Source organism: Nothoprocta perdicaria, unplaced genomic scaffold, assembly GCF_003342845.1.
Source record: "Nothoprocta perdicaria isolate Ctin4 unplaced genomic scaffold, notPer1 scaffold_83, whole genome shotgun sequence".
NCBI lineage: Eukaryota > Metazoa > Chordata > Aves > Tinamiformes > Tinamidae > Nothoprocta > Nothoprocta perdicaria.
In genome coordinates, this window is record NW_020456121.1 from 3,250,225 (window position 1) to 3,263,100 (window position 12,876).

Consider the following 12,876-nt stretch of genomic DNA (forward strand, 5'->3'; position numbering starts at 1 on the left):
CCGCTGCGCTCCGCGGGGCGCCGGGAGGGCCAGGCCGGGCTGGGAGGGCCGCGCGCGGGCCCGTCCGCGCTCGCCACCCCTGCGCCGGCTCCGTCCCGGCGGCTCCGGCCCGTCCCGGCGGCGCTAACGCTCCCGCTCTGCCCTTTCAGATGCCCCCCAAGAAGGGAGGCGACGGCGTGAAGTCGCACCCCATCATCGGCCGCTTCGGGACGTCGCTCAAGATCGGCATCGTGGGGCTGCCCAACGTCGGGTAGGTGCGCGGCGAGCGGCCCGGCGGTGCGGGCCGAGCGGCCGCCTGGCAGGGCCGCTAGCACCGGGGCTGCCGCTGCGGGAGCCCCGGGCAGCGCCTCCCGCCCGGCGGTTACTGAGGGAGCTCTTCTGCGTTAGATCCGACTGACACCCACACTGGAGAACGGGCGGAAATGGGGAAAACAGCTTAAAAATTGCAGAAAGTACACTTGCTTTTCCATCTCCACAGACTCAAAAAAACACTTTATTGCGTACTGTTTCCCGGTTTTAAATTTTGGTTGATAGCTCAAAAACTTCTTGAAAGCTTTTACCAACTTAATGTTTCAGGAGAAGTTCTTTTTCATGTAAAGCAGCCATTTTTTTCTCCTAACAATAACCCCATGGGAGCTCTTTGGGCATGTCTCAGGTAGGAGGACCTGCCATCTTCTCATAATTGTATTTTATTTTTTGTTTTATAGCCTAGGAAAGTTGTACAGCAGAAGGAGAATAACTATCAGTTGCGCTGTCTAACATGTGAAGTAAATGTGGAAGAATAATCATTGGCAATTATTTCTAACAGTATTTCCAAACAGATTCATGTTTTTCATGTGAGGGAAGAGCAGCTTCCTTTAGTCTGTTGCTGAAGGTTGCAGCTTTCAAGGGAAATCCTCACTGGCTTCCAGTGTGTTGGCTGCCTGCAGGGCAACTTTCGGGCCTCCTTCCAGAGGCCGGGCAGTTGTGTGAAACTGCAGAGGAAATAAACCAGAATGTTGCTGTTAGGAGAGTCAAGGCTCGCTTAAGAAAGTTCTTAAGCATCTGGAAAACTACCTTATTATTTTTTTCCTTTCTTTCTCCCTGTTGCTACCTGTGGCTCTTTAACTGGTGTTTAACATGCATGGTGAAGATGTTAGGTAAGATAGAGCTGTATCTTCAGAAGGTTACTTGTAATTGATTAACTGATGGGACCCAGTATCTTCATTGCCTTTGCTTTTCTCTCCTTGACTTTTAATGATTATTCTGTAGTTATTTTGATTCCTAAACAACACTGGAGGAACAGCACAGTTGTAGAAAAGTCTGGTGAGTTTTCAAATGCAGATTTGTCTCTGGGAAGTAACTTGTGGCAGCTGACCACCAGGCTTCCTTGCTGGTTTCTTACACTTAAGGCAGGTGAGGAGTGGCTGGTGATTTGAGCGTTGCTCTTTTGCTCTTAACTTGAACCTCTCTACTGATTGAAACGGACTGTATAGTTGCTTAGCAAGAGGCAACATTTCCATGGGTACCTCAGGATGTGTCCTGCACATGTCTTGTACCACAAAAGTGGTACTGTTCCCTTACTGCCTTTAGAAGAAAGGGGGAGTTGAGCCTTGCATTTGGCTTAGGGTGAGATGCATGTCAACACATCTTTTCTAAATGCTTCTAATTGGAACTTACTTCAGAAATGTGTTTTGTTTGTAGGAAATCCACATTTTTCAATGTGTTAACGAAGAGTCAAGCGGCGGCAGAAAACTTTCCTTTCTGCACCATTGATCCAAACGAGAGTCGAGTGCCTGTGCCAGATGACAGATTTGACTTCCTGTGCCAGTACCACAAACCTCCAAGGTAACTCCAGTTCTTGAGGTCTTCCGACAGCTTTTTGGTTGCAGTAGTGTTACGTAACTCAAGTTTTTGTTTGTAATTAAACATTACAGCCTTTAAGAGTCTACTGAAGTTTCTTTTTGAACGGGGAGTGATGCATGCGACCACCTGGAATGTACCTCTCTCTTTTCATTTGATGTTTGTGGTATGAGTATTGGAAATATAGTCATTTATTGCTCAGTGTCCTGTCTTTCAAGCTAGTGACTTTTAGGGGATTTGGAGGGTCCTCTGCAGAAATTTGGAAAACGAGCAGTAAAGGAATTATGTGTAACTTGTGCAGTGAATCAGTGCACAACTTGCACTTGTGCAGTGAGTCACTGCAGTGAGGAGAGTTATTAATTAAACTTCTCTCTTGTTTTATATTGTTCAGAATACTGTATATACTTAAATTCTGTTCAGTCTTAGTCTTTGGGCAATAACCTTTATGGACAACTCTTTTTCCTTGGATTTTTCTCTTTTCCTTACAGACTTTGCTGTTTGTTGCCAGATACATTCAGTGATACTCCTTTGGTTTCTCTTCTTATTCTTCCTTATTCTATGAGAGCATCAGTTTTGTCACATCATTGGTTTCTGCTGTTTCCGTAGTTTCATCTGCATGTTCATTGTGGGGATTGAGTGTTTCAGAAAAGGAAAGAGGTAGTTGTTAATTGACATGTGTTTGCAGTTACTTGCCTATGAATTCTGAATAAAATGAAAATACATAAATTGTAGAGCGACTCAGCATGTGTGTCTGGTCTTGTTCAACTCTTGGGCCTAGGATTTAGAGCTGGATCATGCCCAGAGTGAAAAGGGACCGTGTACCTACTCACTAAAATCCCTTAGATAACTTAATTTTCAGGGCCAAAGCAAGTTGTGCTTTTGTAAATACTGAAAATGTATTAACATGGAGGAGCTGTTTGCTTAGGTGGATTGTTATAACAAGTAGCCTTATTCTTTCTTTTCAGATGGATGTTGTGAATACGTGGTTTTGTGCTAGTTAATAAAATAACTCTGCTGAGTTTTATACAATAATTTTGGGCTTTTGACTGTGCAGAAATAATGGTGTGACTTTCAAGTTGTGTTGTCTCAACAAATCTGTTCTAAATGGTAATGTTATCATTGCCACATAAACACTTGTTTTTTGTTCAGATATTTAACTGTGACCGCCAATTTCTAAATTAATAGTTGAAGTGATAAAGAAGTTATTTTCATTTTTCTTTTCCTCTGTTGTTATCTATCCTTACAAGGAATGCTAAAGTTACAAATACTTGTGCGTGCTCTCTGGGGATAGAAAAGTCACCCATAAATATTATAGTTGTTGCTGGATATAGATAATAAATCAGCTTTCATTTGAACAGACTTATGATTTGTTTTCTATGAAAGTGCCAGTTACTTAAACCCAATGGTTATGGGGATTAGTGAGTAGATGGAGCTCCTATGAATTTTACAGTTCAGTTTTTCTGTGTGTATCTTTTAAATATTAAAGTTTAGCAGTGATAAAGCAATAATGATTCAGTAGCATGGTAGATTGAGGTAACAATTCTTGGACTGACAATGTTTACCTGGTTGAGAATAACTGAGGGAGGGGAAAAAGGTCGTGAAGGCGTACAACTGAATTGCAATTTATTTAATTTCTCTTGAATAGTCTGGATTTATTTTCTCAGGTGATACATTCTGTATTGATTTTTCTACTTGTGCTTGGACTAGGTAGTCTGCAGAAATGTAGAGCTTCTATGCAAGTATCATGAGTTCTCTATAAATTAGACTCTTGTCTTTCTGGCCCCAAGTTTTCATCTTGTAAAACCTAAAGCATTCAGGTTTCTATTTCCCATATCTTACAACTTCTGAGTCACGATAAAACAAACATGGTAGGAAAAAAAGCCTGTGTTGTAACTGAAATATTTACACAAGAGAGGCCAAAGTGGTACAGGCTTGAGAGGCAGGTCCTGCCCTTCCGCGTGTCTCTTGGCTCCGCGTGTTCCTGGTCCTGCTCCGCGTGTCGTGTTGCTGCCTTGGGGAAGCAGCCGTCAGCAGCAACTGTCAGCAGCCACTGAAGTTAAGCTTCAGTGTTGCCTGTTGCTGGCTTTCTGATGTGAATAAAAGTGAGGCAGTAAGGAGGAAGGAGACACAGTGAGCTTAATATGTTTTTAAAAACCTGAATTCATGTTAAAGTCTTAGCTTATATTTTGTTACTAACTTAAATTAAATGTTCAAAGTAATAGCTCTCACTTGTGGAAATAGAGGAGGAAACTTTAGCCTTTCCCCCTGTTCCTCCAACCCTTGGAACAAAGGTGCTTGGAACGTGTTGTGCATACACACAAATGCAGCATGTCTCTGTAGAAGGGAGTAGCAGTGGGAGCAGGGCCTGGGCTCTGGCGCCCCGAGCTCTGGGTGTTTACATGCGGGTGTTTGCTCCTGAGCACCGAGTGCTGAGGAGGCCCTTTCCCTTGCAGCCCTCAGGGGGACCGTCCCTTGCTCAGGTTACACTGGGCGAGGTGGTTGCTCAACTTTCATTTCAGTTACTGAGCAGGGAGCAGGAATTCAGAAAGCTGTGAAAGGAGATGGTGCTCCCCTGAATCTCCTTATGCCTTGGGTTAGAAAGCAAAGCTCCCCTAGGGTGCGGGAGTCCTACCTTGGGACTGCACTGAACACACAGCTCTTGTTAGAAAGGAGCTCCCTGCCCTGCCTGTGTAAATCCCTGTTTGGGATTAAAAGCAAAATGGTGAGGAAGAAACACAGGAGTTTTGCGTTGGCCCGCTGTTGTTTTTGCACAAGCCCTTGGGCCAAAAGAGTACCATTTTGTAGCCATTCAGGAACAAGAACTGTAGTTTGCTATCCCTGCTCTAAAGGTTTAGGCATTTTCCTTGGAAATTTCCAAGAGGACATACTTTTTCAAGGACGACGCTCGTGCTTAAAGTAAGTTGGTCTGGATCTGGTAATCCATTGTGGGTAATGAATTGCTGTGCCTCCTTTATGGTAGGTTGGTGCTGCACTGATTTGTACAAATGATCAGTTGATGCCACCTGTTCCTGATGATCATTTGAGGCTCAGTGACATTATGCTAATGCTGACTAACGAATCTTAAGAAATGGAAATTAATCTATTTAAAGGAAGAGGGGGGAAAGAACAATTCAGTTGTTTTCTGCATTTAAAAGAGCTAAAATGCACTACCTATATAAAGAACTTCTGTTCTTTGCAGTGTTTTCCATTTCGTTCAGGTTTGGTTTAGACATGTTTATGTCTTTTTGGACTTCTTGACGACATACCCAATTCTGAATAGCTTTATGCCTTTTTCCTCTGTGTTCATCTTTCTGTGATGAAATAAAGAGATTCAGGCTGCCAACCACGATGGCAATGTTACTTTGCCCGGGTGTCAGCTCTGTGATAGCCAAGTGAGGATCAGAAATAGCCTGGAAAGCCGGATACTGGCTCTTCAAAGGCCTCCTGCTCTTACTAGCTCATTGTGAAATAAATAGGCTGGGTGTTGCAGCCATTGTGCAGCAAATGAGGGTGGTGCTGGGGACAGGGTGGCCCATCTGCATGTGAAGGTACCTGCCTTGGTGCAAGAGGCATCTCCGCAGTGAAAGTGTGAATTGGGGTGCTGGCAGCCAGGAAGCTCATCACCCTGCGGGGGTTAGAGGGGCATAAAGAGAGCCGCTCTGGGGCCACCTTTCTTTTCTTGGCACAGTTTTAAATGACAATGCCTTAAGAAGTGGCATTTTCTATGTTGCTGATGACTTAGAAGGGTTAGTATTTGTTAAAAAGCAAGAATTTCAAAACCGGGAAGTTGTTGCTCTTTCTTGTGAGCTGTGCAGTAGCTCTGCATCACAGGGGAAAGGAGGAGTAGGGTTAGTGCATTAGTGGAGTTATTAGTTTGATTTTGTCCTCAGGCTATGCACTATTCTCTGTAGTGCATTAAGCTTAAAAATCCTGGCTTGCTGTTGCCATCTGAATTTGCATACTGGTAAATAGAAAGAATATCTAATTGATAGCATTTGCCAAGAACACTTTAGTGGAGCAGAAGTGTAACGCTGTCAAAGTTAGCTCTGTTTGGAGTGTATTTATATGCCTTTTTTCCCCGCCTCATTGAGGAGCATTAAGTTACAACACATGCCAGGGCAGTGTCTCCAAGGATGCCCCCTTGTTTTCACAGGCCTTGTGAAGTTTAAAGCTAGAAGGTGAGGTGTTAGGTGCCCCTGATTTCAGTGGCTCATGCTGTTTTGTAAACATCTTGCATATTTCCTAAGCTGCCTCTGAGCCCTGGCTTGTGTTCTTGCTTGTTTGCAAGCGCATCACAAAGGTGTTAATGACATGAAATGTCGTTAAGCTCCTAATTCAGTGCACCTGACAAGTACAGTAATGCTTTGAACTTTGCCTTGGGAAGGAAAAGAAGTATTGTCCAAATCTTGTATTGAGAAATTAGAGTGGAAAAAACCCAACAACTACTACTATTTTTCTTGGGAAGCATTGCAGTAAGATGGAAAGCAAAAGCAGGGTAATGGCTCTTGGTTTGAGGTTGTCGTCCTGCCCGACATGCGAGTGTGACATGCTCGGACAGAGGGGCTGGGTTGCCTTTCCCCATGCTAGGGAGTGCGTTTCGAGGGGGCTGCGAGTTGGCTACTGTTAAACTATATAGGTTGTGTTATCTACGTTTTCATGAAAATGGAGTTAGCACTAAATAGCTTTCAGAACTGTTGTCTAGTTCCACACGTTGATTTGAACGGAGATAATGATTATCTATGTTTCTGTATTTCACTTAGTATGTTTTTTTCCTTGGGGTGTGTCGGGGGGAAGGATTTATGTGGTGTTCTGCTTACACAAAATATAGACACATGGTTAGGAACTGCCAACATACTCTGAAATTTGAGTTTTGCTGCTCTGTGTAGACAGTTACTTGTGAGGACACTTAGATGTCTTCTGCCTTTTGTGTTAGGAGAGCTGCTTGTTACAGGTGACATTTCATACCTCATAAGTCCAGGTTTGGCTGATGTTTCGTATGGAAGTCAGTATGATCCCACATCGTAGCAAAAGTTGTGTGTGTGTGTGTTGTTTTGTTTGACATTGTTAATGATATAAAGTAGTGTTTTGCCTGGGGCAGGGGGAGAAATCTTGGTTTTTTTTTTTTTTTTTCCTTTTTTTTTTTTAACATAGCAAATTAAATGAGGAAGAAAGTTATTGTCATGTATAACAATCTAGTCAAAAATGTCATTTTCAGGTTCCAGATTTATTTCTGTGCCAAACATTTTGGATTATATCTTTTGGTAATGACATTTTTAACTTTTATCTTTCAGCAAAATTCCAGCCTTTCTGAATGTGGTGGATATTGCTGGCCTTGTGAAAGGAGCCCATACTGGCCAAGGCTTAGGAAACTCCTTTTTGTCTCATATTAACGCCTGTGATGGGATCTTTCATCTGATGCGTATGTAAACTTACTTATATTCCATGGATAGCGTAAAGAATGTGCTGTTGTACTCTACGCATATTTGTTCTACAGTTTTTATTTAAAGCAGGTTGGCAACGAGAATTTAAGAATGAACCTGTGTGTTTAGAAGTGTGCAGGAGGTAGAAGGACTGAGGACAGTGGTAAAGGTGTAGTAGTCCTTAAAGGTATTAATTCTGCTGTATTCCTTGAGAGTTTTTTTGGCAAATGATTGTTTACAGATCTGCATGTTCTTTCACACAACCTGAGGGTAAGTAATAGCCTAACAATAAACATGACAGTCAGCTGAACATACAGTATTTATAAAAGCGCAGGTCAGTTGTATGTGTCTTACGTATATTGTAGGCTGAACGCAGTTCTTCTTTGGTTTGTTTGTGGGAGGTGGTAATTTCAGATTTGCAACTGAATCTGAGACCTAGATTCACCAGCGAGTAGCCCATGTTGGAGGTTGAATCCTGTCAACAGGTCTCATGTAGTAAGTGATGCATACAGCAATATCTTAGGGGAAAATTAATATTTAGTAAAGCCTGAGAAACAAGCCAATGCAGCCATGTGCTGGTGGTGTAGTCATGGTTTTGGGAAAACGACCTCTGGTTCATTTTATCCTTTCTATATTTTCAACTGAGTGAGGCAAACTTTGTGCGGAAAGGTAACATGTTTTTATTAGGCTTACACTGTTGGGAAAAAAGACAGGTTCTGGAAACATGAAGCTTCTGTTAAGATCTCCTGGTATCTAAAAGCCAGCTATAACAGTGGAGGGGTTAAACACATCTCCCACTTGAGTGCTTGTTTTCCTATATTAGTACTAGTATTGCTGTTTTCTGCGAATGATGTTCGTTGCTAAACAGCTCATAGTATTTAAAACTGTGTTGAAAAAATGAAGCTAAGCCTTTGGTGGGCTAGAGCGAGGTAAGTCTTCTGAATTTCACGTCCTGTTGGGAGCTAGTTTGATATGTCAGGGTTGTGCATTCATACATTTTAAGTGTTCCTATTGTGACTTCTTGAGAACCGCTTGTATAGTGGTGCCCCAAAGAAAGCCAGGCAATCAGTTCCCTCGAATGTATCCTTGTCCTGGAGTTGAAATTACTGTTTTGTCTGCTGTCAATTGAGAACAAGTGATAAACTGTTTATACTTACTCTGTTTGGATGTTTGAATCATAGCTGTTTGGTTAAGGTACAGACTGATAAATCGTTCAATAGAGAAGATTTTTTTAGTATATATGTTGAATCATCCACAGCATTTGTCTTAGGCAGAATTCATAAGGATTAACACCATTTTTGTGTTTTTTTCTTTGAGAACTGTAGAAAACGAGTCCATTATGCTTTTTAGTTTTATTTTTTAACCACGCAGATACTTTGTTATTTTGTATTCATACCTATTTTATCTAGTTGTTGAGTTATTCTGTAACAAACTTTAGCTTCTTTCAGAAGTTCTGAAATGTAATGGTTGTGAAATGATTGTCGCTATGTTTTTTTTACATCTTCTGTGGATTACGGTAAAGATAATGGAGTCACATTTTCAAACAATATTCCTGTTCTTTTTAAGTAGCACTCTTTAATCTTAACCCTGCCTCTTATGCTCCCTTTCCTAGAAGGGCAAGTTTTATCTAGCATGTAATCTAGTGATGACCTGTTGTAGAATTTTGTGTTTATCACATAATAAGTGTATTTTGAAATATTGCATTAGCCTTAATAATAAGGCTAATGATAAAAATGATAATGCAAATTAGTCTGAGATGTAAAATCATTACTCTTTTTTGACTGCAGAATGCATATTACTTCCATTTTTCTTTTCCCACAGTGCTATAAAATTGAAGATATGGCACTAAAAGCTAGTAATAGCCTTTCTATTCAATTTAAGAAAAAATGAATCTGAGTTACACAACACAAACTCTAGTTAAAGCCTAAAACCCATGGAAGTTTTCAACATACCATGTCTCCTTCTATTAGAAAAAAAAATATAAACCCTTTTTATATGCTCTAATGTTTTTATACCTACCTTTCAAAATCACTGGCAACCTCCTTGAGTTTACAGCATGTCTCGAGCGTGTACCGTTTCAGGTCACACAAGGTGCCTGTGCAGTTCTGCCCATCTGTAGGTTTCTCAGTTCTCAGGGGATGGTTGAAGCTTTCGTTGCCTTTTCCCAGGGCTTGGCTCAAGTTCTTCCTGCGCAGCCTGGCTGTGGGACCTGGTCTGCTTTTCAGGGGTTGCGAACCAAAGAGCCTGAAATCGGGATTACTGGAAAAATAATATTGTTTTCCATGGGGGTGTTATACCCTTTGTGGATATTTTAGCATTGCTGACAAAGCCAACTGATTTTTTTATGGGTTTAATGACTTTATTATTGAATAAGACCTTATGTGCTTACCACTTGTTTCTTTCACTACGAAGCGCTTCTCACATTAGCACTGTGAAAGATGCAGTCGTTTATGTGTTGAATTCGTGGCAAATGTAGCTTTCATTACGTGAGGAAAATGTTTTCATCTTGAAAAGAATGAAAAATCGGATGTCTCACACTATTTCTGGAGAGTTTCTCATGCAGATCTTGGTAGCAGTCATTTAGTGTTTGTATTGTTGAGTCCCATTCAGAAGGCCTGTTCTCTGCGTTGTGTTTTTGTTTGTTTTAGTCCTGCTGGATAATGGGAAATTCTGTGCACGGGAAATGGTTTATTGTGGCCTGTCGCGTGGGTTCCCTGTGGGCGCCCTGAGCTGGTGCTGGAGCTGCAACATGAGGCACTGGGGTGTTAATGTCCTGCACCTCGAGGGCTGTGTCACCTTGGGAAGCTTTGGGAGGCCCCTCAAGCTTCCCGCCGCTGTCCTGGGGTGCCGAACGGGCCGGATGGCACCAGCCAGTGCTGCTGCCTCCAGAAGGAAACGCATCCTGGGTTTGCTTGGGAAGGCTTTTAAACTGCTGCTCTCCAGTTGGGACTAGTGGTGTTAGCTGGTCGCTGAAGACACCTGGTCGTGCTCGTGTGTGCAGCCGTCTGCTTCCTCATGGAGCTGGTGGCCTGTCTCCCTGCAGGACTGGCGGAGCGTCTGTCTTGGAGCACAGACCAGGAACTGTGTTTCTACCTCACAGAGGGCTCAACAGGATGGTGCTAGGAATTTAGATGAACCATTGCATCTTGCTGTTTTCCAGGCTTTAATGTTGTTTTGCTGGCTGGTGTTTTGCAGAAAGCGTTTGGAAGTGAACTCCCTGAAGTGGCCTTAAGGTCCTGATGGGCGAGAGGTGGCGGGCTGGGCTGGGGGAGCTTTAGAGTGTGACACTGCAGACTTGTGCCCCCGCCTGGAAAATGTTTCTGGTCTTAGGCCAAAGGTTTTAATCTTGTTTTTCTTTATATTCAGTATATGTTGAATTGTGTTTTCTTTGGAAGAAATGATTTATTTGTAAATTATTTTGTCTACAGTAACTATTCATAGATTTTTTTTTCTCCTTATATTGTTGAAGGGTTTTTGAGATGTGTTAGATTTTTTTAGATGCATAGATTTTTTCCATTTAAAATAAGTGAATTGAGAATGGGTTACTGGTATTCAAAGTGATGATTGATCTCAGAATGCTGCTTTTTATTTTGGAAGTTATCCTGGTTTCTTTGGGATGGGGACTATCCTTTTGGCTGAATCTGTGTAAAACCTTTGTCCAAACAGAAATACTCACTACTGACTGAATGAACGGGGAGTTTAATTAAAAAGCTGTTTTCTGTCCTGGATAACAGCATTTACACTAGTAGCAAGGTAACCTGACATATGCTTTAAAGCTGTGGAAGGTTTAAATTTCTTTGTATTTCTTTTTTACTTCTTTGTTTAGTTGGAAGCACTTCTCACCGCTGTATTTTTCCTGTTGCAGGTACAGTGGTTTTTAACTGAGCAGAAATGTCTGCAGCGTGGCAGAAGGCAGGCGGCCAGAAGGCTGTAATAAGTTTCTTCCTGAGTCGCAGGCCTTTAACCGCCTTTCAACTTTTATGGCATATCAGTCACAAGCACTTGCAGAAAATTACTTTCTTTGTACGGTGGATTAAAAATGGCAACCTTGTTACAAGTGTAAATTTACAAATTACTCTTAAATAGCGCTTCAGGGAGGAAAATGGTACATGTCGTATTTAGTCCCTGTTGCAACTATCTGTCAAGATTTGATTGTACTGCATGTTAAAGAGCCAGAATTCTTAATATTTTAGACTTTTCCCTTCCTGCTGATCGCCAAAGGTCCTGGGTTTCTAGAAAATACGTTCCACATTTTTCTCTTATTTTTAGTTTCTCTAATGAAGTCCAGTCTTTATTTTCAAACATAGAGAAATTGGAAGGAAATTTGCCTCTAAGAATGCTTCACTCTCAAGTTCTTCCTTTTTAATAAATAAAACCATGGTGTTTGCCTAGGGTCTCAGCTCAAACAGGCAACATAAACTTAGCAAATTTAAGGTGCTCTGGGGAAACAGAATGTTAGTGCATGTTAGTGAGTCTGGTAATTGCTGGTATGTTGTTGGTGGTGACAGATTGAAACAACCGTGAAGCTAAGTAAACATCTTCTTGGGGACTTGTAGAAATAACTGGTTTCAATAGTCTCCATGGCTAGTTCCAAAATTTTAATGGCTTTTACTCCAGTTTTAAGTCTGTTTGTCGTTATTAATGTTTTGTACATCCCACGTTCTGTGTTATTCATAGTTTGAGATAACTCTTACATCTATTTAACATTTATAGCAAGTATAGATACCAAATCGCACGAGCCGAATGTAGTTAGTTCTTACCTAATGTAAATGCATATCAAAACTGGGTGAGAGAATATTCATACTGTTCCCCCCCATCCTCAAGATTTTAAATCCAGTTGCCTTCGCTTTATTTGTATCATTATGAATATCAATGGGGAGCTCAAAGCATTATTTTCAATGTTGAGATTAATTAAGTTCAATTAAGTCTCAGTGAAGTTGATAAAGACATGTATTTTTTCAATCCTCTGCTCTGACTTTTCCTTTTAAAACTTTTTCTATTTTTGCCCTCTTTCTGCTGTATCCAGAAAATGCTGGTCTTTCCGTGCCTTTGCTTGAGACGCGATGTTTTTTGTTTGCTTGTTGTAGAAGTTCCCCTCGCAGCAGGACCCCGCGAGCGGCGCCGCGGGCAGCAGCAGCGCTCCGCGCACGAAGCGGGGCTCGCGCCTCCTCGCTCCGGCGCGCCGCACGCGGCGGCCCAGCGCCTCTGCTTGTGGCGGTAGAGCCCACTCGTGTCCCCGCTGTGATTTGGAGCTCTTCTGTTAGGCGCTGAAATCCACCTTCAAGTGATGTAAACATAGGCGTCTTGCAAAATTGTATTTTAACATATTTTCATTCAAATTTTTCTTTTAAGATTCCCCCCCCCCCCTTTTTTTTTTGCTCCTCATATGTTCCCTATGTTGTATATTTTGGAAGACTTGTGACTAAATGTAGCTGCCTCCTGTCTTAAAAAAAATAAATAAATAAATAAAGGGGGGGAAGGGGCAAGGTTCTCACGTATAGAAACATTTCACTGCTGAGTTATCAAAGTTTAGAAGTCATTTGCAGCACATATTAAACATGGTAGTTTCACGCAGCTGGGATGTTTATGCTATTGAGCTTTTACAGAGACGTTC

General features: G+C 41.8%; 1 protein-coding gene across 1 annotated transcript in view; it reads left to right on the forward strand.

The window, feature by feature from the left end:
• The window catches only part of LOC112958267 (obg-like ATPase 1), a 13,495-nt gene extending 908 nt beyond the window's left edge, over window positions 1-12,587 (forward strand). The window contains exons 2-5 of the mRNA XM_026052089.1: window positions 150-250; window positions 1,684-1,827; window positions 7,134-7,261; window positions 12,350-12,587. Of these exons, the coding sequence (XP_025907874.1) occupies window positions 150-250; window positions 1,684-1,827; window positions 7,134-7,261; window positions 12,350-12,483 (507 nt within the window). The 3' untranslated portion in view covers window positions 12,484-12,587. The remainder of the gene's footprint in view (window positions 1-149; window positions 251-1,683; window positions 1,828-7,133; window positions 7,262-12,349) is intronic.
• Window positions 12,588-12,876: the final 289 nt, after the last annotated feature.